Source organism: Cuculus canorus, chromosome 18 (genome assembly GCF_017976375.1).
Source record: "Cuculus canorus isolate bCucCan1 chromosome 18, bCucCan1.pri, whole genome shotgun sequence".
NCBI lineage: Eukaryota > Metazoa > Chordata > Aves > Cuculiformes > Cuculidae > Cuculus > Cuculus canorus.
In genome coordinates, this window is record NC_071418.1 from 4,731,807 (window position 1) to 4,741,739 (window position 9,933).

General features: G+C 40.4%; 1 protein-coding gene across 1 annotated transcript in view; it reads left to right on the top strand.

Moving 5' to 3' along the window:
- GNA13 (G protein subunit alpha 13) overlaps positions 1 to 9,933 on the top strand; it is a 29,292-nt gene extending 19,359 nt beyond the window's left edge. Inside the window, exons 3-4 of the mRNA XM_009563896.2 lie at positions 621 to 671; positions 4,947 to 9,933. Of these exons, the coding sequence (XP_009562191.2) occupies positions 621 to 671; positions 4,947 to 5,519 (624 nt within the window). The 3' untranslated portion in view covers positions 5,520 to 9,933. The remainder of the gene's footprint in view (positions 1 to 620; positions 672 to 4,946) is intronic.

Here is a 9,933-nt window from a genome sequence, read left to right on the forward strand (position 1 = left end):
TGAAATGTAGCCAGCATGGTAAATGTGTTGTCAGACAGGCTGGCAGTGTGGAGCTCTGTTCCTTAGTCCCAGAGTAAGGAGTTCTTGTCCAACTTGGCCTCTAATAGGAAAGTTTAGTAAAATGCTTCATCTGTTGGTGTTTCTCACCGTCTGTTTTGCTGGTCACGTGTGGTGCTCAGGGGAAGTACCTGTATGAATGGGATCGTATGGCAATGCTGTTATAAATTAACCTATCTCCAGTGATTAATCCTTGTACCTGAATGCCTGTATGTGCAAACGCTTCAAAGGGTTCGAATAATTGAATATATCTTTTCATAGGGAAGGTGTACTAGCTTCGTTGATAATCCCTGTGGATAACACTATAGGATATATTTAGCAATTCTAAACCTGGAAAGAGTTGAACTACAACAATTATATATGTGCCTCCTTGTGCTTTTAAGCTTAAATATTAACTGGAATAAAATTAAAATGTCACTTGTGTTCTTAAGAGAGCCACTTAAAAATGGTAGTGATTACAGCTTTCTTAAATATAGATTTCAGTTAATTAATCGGTCTTCAGAATGCAAGCTATTGGGATCAAGTGTGCCACGTGTTTAAATAATTGTTTGCTTTGTTTTTAGGGGGAATCTGTGAAGTATTTCTTGGACAACTTGGATAAACTTGGAGAACAAGTAAGTTCTTTCTTTTTTAGTCTTGAATTTTAAGTAGTCTTTGTGATCTCTGGGTTTTAAACAAATGAAATGTAATTAGTGTCTGCTCAAATAAATTTATCTTAAGTTAACTTTGCCCCTTTATCTCAGCAGTTAATCACTGACATGTCAAAACAGAGAGCAATGCAAGGGCCAAGTGACTTTCTGGAAATAAAGCTGTAGAAATTGAACAAAAAACAAGTTACACATGCTTGTCCAGTAGGAATATTGTCAAAGTACCACTTCCACACTAATTGATAACCAAAAATGACTGGTTTGAGGCTTGCATATCCAGTTAGGAACACTGAGTTAAATCAGTGCAGAGGTCAGTGGTACCTTTCTGCAGTACCTACTTTAAAATAAACAAACTTGGTACAGAATAAAATTTGTTTTCTCTAGGGGAAAGCTAAAGCTTCTCTAGAATACTTTTTGATAGGAATGTTGGTTACTGCTTGAATAATGAAGTTGTCTGTTCATTAGTTGTGTGTTGCAGAAATACCATGTGGAAAAAACTTGCTTTTAAAATGGAGTGGTGGCTTGGACTCCACGGGGAGGCAGTTTCTCCATGGTCATTTCCAGCTGATGGCTAACAATTGATGAAGGAATCCAAACCACTTCAATTGAATCCTGTTACCTCATGCTTAATTTCATTTTTTCTTTTTCTTTTTAAAAGATATAAATCTAATTTTAAGCCAGACTGTTTTTCTGCTTTCAATTGTCTTTTTTCTGACTGGTGCACTGCTGATGATCTTGCAGAATGCACAGGCTTCCCAGATCTCTCACTTGAGAACTCAGCACTTGCTCTCTGAACTTTCATTTGGTCTTGAGTTATAAGGCAATAGGAGAACCACCCTCACTTTAATGAACTGCTAAACTTTCTGTTAATCGTGGATTTCTCATGGCCTTTGAATCCATTTCCACTTTAGTTTCAAAAGGTTGTTTGGGTTTTTCTTCCACATAGTTTCTTCCACATTTAGGTAAAGATTTTTGCAGCTTCTTTTCAAAGTTCTTTACTAGAAACCTTGGTCCATTCTTTGACTAAAGGGAGCAGCTTGAAGTCACGGGGATTTTATATACACGCATCCTGAGGGTCTGATGTTGGTGTGGGAACACTGAGCTCTGAATTTAGTGTTTCTAGTTTAAAGTTGCACGAATGGTGTTGAGATACAGAGGGACTCTTCAAACTTGCTGTCACAGAAAATGTTAGGTCTTTGTGGACAAAGTGCTAGCTACATCTTTTTTATCGACTGAAAGACGGATAGGTTCTTTTGGTTTGATCTTATCTGTGTTTGCAAGATTTGCCCAGTGATTATTTCCCCAAAATGTATTAATAGAAGTATTTTACTGTTCTTATCTGTTGTCTGATACAAGTGGGCTGGCCTGGAACTTAATTGCTTATAAACAGATAGACCTGTGATTCATGTGCCTCTTGCCAAAAGGCAGCTGATAACAGTGTATGGGGGAAAAAGAACTTAATGTTCAGATTTAATCAGATCAGCAAAATAAGAGGAGCTGGCTGGGATAGGCACGTGGGATCAGCTGGATTCCTTGCATCTGTTTGTTATTTCAACTGCCAGTGCAGACTGTATGTATTCAAAATATCTCCTGGAATGACATTGCTTTCCATGTTGTGATTGGATCTTTTTCATGACGTAAATTCTAGTTTTAACTAGGCAAACAGTGGTGGGATAGCCAAAAGAGCTACCAGAATACCAAAAGAAGCCCTGTAGGTAAAAACAGGCTCTTGTGAATTTTAGGAAGGAGATAATTCAGGAGGAAAGCACAGGTACTGGGTCAATATTGATATATATCTTTGGGAAGAGCCGCACAGAAAGTAAAACAGAAAAAACAATACCACCACCCCCAACCCAAAAGATAAGAAATCACCCAGGTTTTTACTTGGGAGTTGTATTTAGTTTCCTGTAGCCAAATGATGGCTGCATACCAAGCACTTGACTTGGAGTGCACTCATTTGGAGACTGTTGCATCAGAGTAGCCGTTATCTGGTATAAAACCTGGTAGATCTTCCATGTCTGTAGAACCTGAAAGGATTTTATTTGTGGTTGTGAGCGTGGAAGGAATTTCAAATGAGTAATAATACTCAAGAGGGACTTTGCAAGGAATTCTACGGATAAGCTCCTTGTTCTTGAAAGCTTTACTTGAATAAACATTACGGGCCACCTCCCAGAAGAGTTTGCTTTGTGTTTGTGCTTCAATATTGAAGTTATATATGGCTTTGCCTGTTGCATTATTTTATTTATTTACTTACTTTAATAATTTTGATCACTCCTGAGCTTTCCCTAAGGCATTCTGGTTTTGTTCTAAGAACTTCAGACTAACTTCCTGAATAACACAAGGTTATCTGTTTCTGTTTAGAATATAGAATAAGTGTTGAACCTGCAATGTTCTCCTGCCTAAATGCTTAAAGTCAACTTTATTCAAAATCCCTGCACATGCTCGACATTTGGTGCAGTCATCGCTCCATTCCTCTGTTCTCCCTCTCTAACAATTTTTGGTAGAAAAGACCCAAAATAAATGTAAAAATAAAGAGAAAAATCTTATTACTCTCTAAAGATGCTTCTTTTAATCAGACAAGGGGTGGAAGCACTCTCCTGTTGCTCAGTTTGGAGGGAATGTGATGCTTTGGCAGGTTAACTTTTCTGCAGGTGTCAGTGCTCTGAGTTTTGGTTGTGTAGTAGTACTGTAGTAAAAAATGCAGGGTGGGGAGCCTGTGCTTCAGAGAGGGGCTTTGTAATTTGTGCCACGATTAAAGTAGTGCCTTATTCACAGGCAGCTCGAATAAAGGGACCCAGGAGCTCAGACAGAAGTCTCTGTCTAGCTAGTTTCACTTTTGAGCTTGCACAGTAAAGCAGAGTGGTCCTTGAGCTTTTGGAACTTTACACTTGTTTCATGATTTTTAAAACTCCTCTCTTAAAGACTGTGGATCAAACTTGCCCAGCTCCCTTTAAGTTGGAATATCAGTATTTGAAGTACAATGCAGTTGTGTGTTTGTTCTCCCTGCTCCAGCTTTTCAGTTGAATCAGAGTTTCTGGGCCGTTGTCCTACACGTCTTGATGAAATCTGCAAGTCTGGTAATTGGCATGTCAAAGGCAGATTGTAGATCATTCATTAAGAGGACACGAAAATTCAAACTCTGAGACTTAAAATGTTCTCTGATGTTGTGAGAAACACTGGAAAAATGTGAGGAAGAGTTTCCATAACAAGTGAACAACAAAGCTCTAAACTTCAGCGTCAGCCAGCTGTCTGTTGCAGATGCGCTTCTTAAATAGCAGAAGGACTTGGACCATATGCAAAAGTGTAATTCTGAGAATGAGCAAATCCCCACTACGAGTCTTGAATTTCATGCTGTTGAAAGCTGACTAATAAGAAATCCTCTTCCTGTTAGCATCTGCATCCGTTGATGATGACTGTTCATTTAACAGTAAAAGAACAGTGAAAACCCACTTATCCTGCCTCTTTAATCCTGGGGGGAAAGGTGGGCTGGAGAACTTGAGGGTGCAGCTCTCTTGGGTGCCCTCTGAGGCTGCACTGCTGGAAGGGACTGCTGTCCTCAGCTGCCTGTTTCTTCTTTTCTAATTGTACAGCGTGTTTTGGACAAAAGTGGGCTGTGTGAGCTCACAGGTGTGGTACACAGCAATAGAAGGGGTGTTTTTGGACTGAGACAGCTGGATGCAGAAGATCCATGGCACAAACACAGCAGGCTTGGCTTTTACGGAATAATTGATTTTTAAATTACGTGGTGGAGCAGCTCTTTCTTCAAACAGCAGTCGTATAGAATGCACAAGAATATGGGAAGACCTGAGCACCCAGGGTTAGAATAGGATACTGCTGTGGTTACTGAATCAGAAACCTCTTTTAGACACTGTTTGCTGCATTGCAGTGTTGGCCGCCAGTGTGTTTCCCAGCTGCGTGGGAAGAGGATGAATGGATCATAAAGTGATCCAGAATGTGGGAAACCAGTATTAGGGACTGATGTTACACCTCGCGGGTTGTTTATGGGTCCTTGTCACGTGGGAAATGGAGAGCTTCAGTTCTCTGAGGTAGATGTTCTGGTTTAATATTGGGTGTGTTTCCTGCTTTGGACTCTAGAGCTTTTGAAAATGCCTCAGCATTAGCATATAAATATATATACGTGCATGTTTATGCAAAACATCATGCTGTTCGTCTGCAAGCTCTTCTCTTGCAAGTCAGCTGTGACTTGTATCCTAATAGACAAACTCTCCTTTCTTTTTTTAGGACTATCTTCCCTCACAGCAAGACATACTGCTGGCACGAAGGCCCACAAAAGGGATTCACGAGTACGACTTTGAAATAAAAAATGTTCCTTTCAAAATGGTTGATGTAGGTGGCCAAAGGTCAGAACGGAAACGTTGGTTTGAATGCTTCGACAGCGTCACATCGATACTCTTCCTTGTTTCCTCAAGTGAATTTGACCAAGTGCTTATGGAGGATCGGCAAACGAATCGCCTTACGGAATCCCTGAACATTTTTGAAACGATAGTCAATAACCGGGTTTTCAGTAATGTCTCAATCATTCTCTTCTTAAACAAGACGGACTTGCTTGAGGAAAAAGTACAAAAAGTGAGCATCAAAGACTATTTTCCAGAGTTTCAAGGGGATCCCCACTGCTTAACGGATGTCCAAAAATTCCTGGTGGATTGTTTTCGTACTAAACGCCGGGACCAGCAGCAGAAGCCCCTCTACCACCACTTCACCACTGCTATTAATACAGAAAACATCCGGCTAGTTTTCCGCGACGTTAAAGATACCATCCTTCATGACAACCTCAAGCAGCTGATGTTACAGTGATGTGCAAAAAGACATTTTTATTTGAGTAACTTGTGTGTTGTCTTTTTTAACTAGAAGTTTACAGCAGGAATAGAGAAATCCAGATCCTGTCAGACTTCTTGATATGTGGCTAAAAGCTGCTGCTGAACACATTATTGCCAATTTCTGCAGAAATTCAGGCTTAATCTCTTCCAGTGTAGCTTCAAGTTGACTCAAGTTGTAATTTTATAGCAGACCTATGTCTAAGTTACCTGTAAAGTGATAAATCTGACCTTTTACAAACATGTATGTTATCCTGGAATATTCATTCCACCTTCAGAATTTTAGGTCCAAACTTCAGTGAAATTGTTGCAATTGTTAGACTGTGGCAGTAATTTAAGGGATGGGGGGGAAGAAACTTCTCACATCTGACTTCATTATGAAGACTGTGATACCATAGCTGACTTATGTTTTCTCAGGTCTATTGTTGGTTAGGAATTCCCATGTTGCTGGAATCACCTGTTTGAAGCTGGGATTCCTGGGTGTAGCGTGCCTCCTGTTGAAGTATAAATCTTTGTGTGGAGTTTAATGAGGAGATGCTTTAAAAATACTGAGTTTGGGGGCTTCAGACGTACCTGGCAGGAAGTACTGACGCAGGCAGAAGCCCAGGGACGAGGAATTAGTGAGTAGCACAGGACACGGTTTCACTTGATTGCGTTGTGCGTACGTCTTAGAGCCATGGCAAAGCACAGAGCACTATGATACGGTCCTCCTGAAATTCCGATGTGGGGAGGGGGGAGTAAGCTAAACTGGTATTTCTTATCTTCACTAACCAGATGTTATGTGTAGGTACCTTGCCTGTTCTTGAGGCGCTTTAATATAGCACTGGTTTATTTTTTCTTTCTTCATGACGTCTTACACTATGCCTCATCTTAATCAGTAAGCGTTCGGTGACGGATAGAAGTACTTGCAAACCTAAGTGCCTCCTTGTATTCTGTCCTCCTACGGCATTTTCAGTGGCCTTACGTGAGCATGTGTGTTCCCAGCAGAGGCCTTGTGTAGCTGACACCATGAAGATGAATGTCTTTTTTCGGGGGGAAAGAACAACATGTCACAGCAGGACGTGCTTCAGCTGATGAGGTTCTTTCTGAGACTTTCCAATTGGGTCTAGCAATCCTAAGTGTACTTGAGCCATATATGTTGCACAGCACACTCCTGAGTGCTACTTGTGACTAAGATTATGTTACCAAAAGTTCCATTGCAATTTCTTTTCTTTTGTGGTTTCTTTATTATATATTTTTTTTTGCGGGGTGGGGCGGGGGAAAGGGGTTGTTACAGTCGCCATGTGATTAGGAGAAAAAAAAATACTACTTGCCCAGAGATTCTCGTAGGCCACACGGCATTCTGCAAAACACGAGGGAGCTTGTGAGTTTGTGTTTTAAAAAGTAGGACCGTTACCAAGTTCCCCCCAGACTGTAGTGTCCTGCAGGCAGTTCAGCTTGCCACTTTGCCCTGTGGAAGTGGGCAATTCCTGTGGATCGTGATGCTGGCCAATACTTCCTTAAATTAATTTTTATTAACATACCGTGCACGTGGCAAGCGGTGTGATCTGATGTTCTCGCTGCTTGGAGCAGCGTCCCTGCTAGGACATAGGAAAGCTGCCCATCTTCTGAACTTAGCCTTTTACTTACTGTGATTGTAAGTTGTATTAACATCTCTGTACCTCGTTCTCCTGTCAGTAGAAGGGGAATAGTGTATTTTTATTTAGTTAGGTGCTTTGAAAGACCTCTATTTTTTTATATCATCCAATGAGTTAGTTATAAATTAGTCTGCGATTGCTGCGATAAGGCACTATTTTAGGAGGAAAGAATTCTGGAAAGAGTTTGGGAGGAGTCACAGTGCATAATCTAAACATAAACATAAAGTCTGTGTGCAACGCTGATCTTGGAAGGATTAATGTAATATTTAGATGGAGATATTAAATGTAGATTTTGCTTCCTTACTGGACGTGGATATGATTACTTCTGGTTTGTGTTTGGGTCATATGTGAGCAATTCAATGAACTAGAGACCTCAGGAAAGGCTAGTGAGGCTATTTAAAGGATTGGACAACGTGCCTGTAATGGGACCCCAGAAGTTTTCAGTTTTCCTCTCTGGAGAAGGATGACAGGTTGATTGGGTTGAGCTACAAGTGCTACACAAGCAGAAAACAAAGCTCTGTCTTGAACAGAGTCCGCTGTTGGAAAGCAGAAGTTTAGCAAATCCATGCCCTTGGTAGTCAACAAGAGGAGGAATAGCTTTGGTTTTCTCCTTTGCTGACAGTTGTCTGAACAAGTTTCTTCTTTGAAAGAGACTCATCTCTGCTCTGATTAAAAGAATTCATTTGGAGAGGGACTGTAGTATGTGTTTTGCAGGATGTCAGACTAGACAATTGCAGAAAAGAGTAAAGACTGGATAGAGGATAACACGAGGATCACCAGGAATTTGTCTAAACAAATTTGTTTATGTAAAATATTGATGAATTTTGTGTTAAGGAACCTGTTAAAATTTACTAAAGATCCTCAAACCTGATGTTAGTTTAAGGACATGGCGCCGGGCACTTCTGATGTTAACTAAGGTGGGAAGAACATTCAGCAGGCTTCTCTCCTGTATCAAAAGACGTGTTTTTAATCCTTTCAGATCGCTTTCCCTGTGAACACCAGAGCCTGTGCGATGGCAGGGTGGGCCCCGCAGCGCTGGGTCACTTGTGACACAACAGGCCCTGGTAGAAAAGCACTATAGGAATCTCAGGCAGAAATGAATTCTTTTAATGAAATGAGTGAGTCAAATCACTCCGGTTTCCCACTCCCACTTCTTGAGAGGGGGTGAGGCAACTCACCTTGATGTAACTGTTTACATGGTTCCTAAGTTAATACGCTGGGTAAACAAATCGAAGCAGCGTTGGGTTTTTCCATCTTCACGCTTACTCTTCGTTAGCTCCCTGGAAAGGAGCACAGCCTGAACTGTTGTATTGCTTTTTAGATTTGTTTCTAAATATTATTTCATTATAGCAGGATATAATTTTGGTACAAGAGCTGGAGGGTTGGTGTTTTGAACAGACTGATTTTTATCTGGGAGCGATCAAATGAGTCACAGTTGGCTACTAAGAGTGAGGCTTCTTTACATAAACCAGTCTGTGGTAGGTTGTCAGGATGCATTTCTAGTGAAGGTGGGAAAGCAGGAAGAAAATCACATTTCCCCAAACTTCCTTAGTTCTGTTTGATGGAGTGAGCTCTGTTAACACGATCCCTGACCATGTGGAGATGTACCACTGTCTTGTACGGCCCTCCTGTACTTGAAGGTGAAATCGGTGTTTTAGCAACTGTTCCCTGCTGCAGTGTGTTAAAGGCCTTTGACCGATACCTGAAAACTGTGGCTGTTCATCAGGGCTTTAACAATTTTACTTTGTTTTTATATTGTATGTGGGAGTGTAAGCCATGGGTTTGTGTAAAACTTAAGCTTTCTCTAGAATACCTGCTCTTAAAAAAAGTTCAGGTGGGCTCATGGATCCCACAGGCTGTATATGGGACTTGTTTGTCTAGGAAGTAGCTTTAAATTTTGCCCATCAGAATTACTGTAGCATATTGTTCAGATCAGGTGGGCGTTCCACGCTTGGTGGCACTTGGCTAAGAATAGTATTAATGATCAGTCCCAGATCACTTGATCGCTGTGTTTGGGAGTAACTCCCTGCTTAGCGGCTGAGCACTGTGCATGTTGAACATGTCCACTGCCATCGGAAGCCTTCTCTGGTTATTGCTCTTTAAGGACAGTTGCAGAAGATTTATTTTCCAACAATATTTCCTGTTTCAGAATGATCAGGTTTCATGTCATACTGAATTGTTCACAAGCTGACTTTACAGGTCTTGTCTGTTTGATGGTACCATTAACATAGTGTTTTTTAATTACACAGCATTGCAATACAGTGCCATTTTGCAATTTCTTTGCATTGTACTTGAAAATAAGTTGAATTGCAGACTATTTAAAACCGCTTTCCTGCGCTTTCAGTAGCAGTGAGAGCTTACCTTACGTGAAGCCTTTATGTAAAAATATATTTTGTAACAACCTCATAGATCTTTAACGAAACCAAGATTTGTATTAGCTTTGTATAAATGTTTGTGGCTTACAATTTTATATGTTTAACTTTTTATAAACTTTCCAGGGACTACTTTTTATTGTAAATTTTTTTTTTCCTCCTTGCTTTAGTTGAAGATTGGCAATAAATTATTTCTAAGGGAGGTCCCGGAAGAAAAAGCATCACTTCCTTTTTATAAAACGGTTAAATCGATTAATAGTTTAAAACCTCTTACACTCGCTTGTACATTGCTCTGTACATACTCTCCAAAAGTGTTGCCTTTCAGCTATTAATATTTGCCTTGTGTACAAAAATTACTGACGATGAATAAACATATACAGCCTCA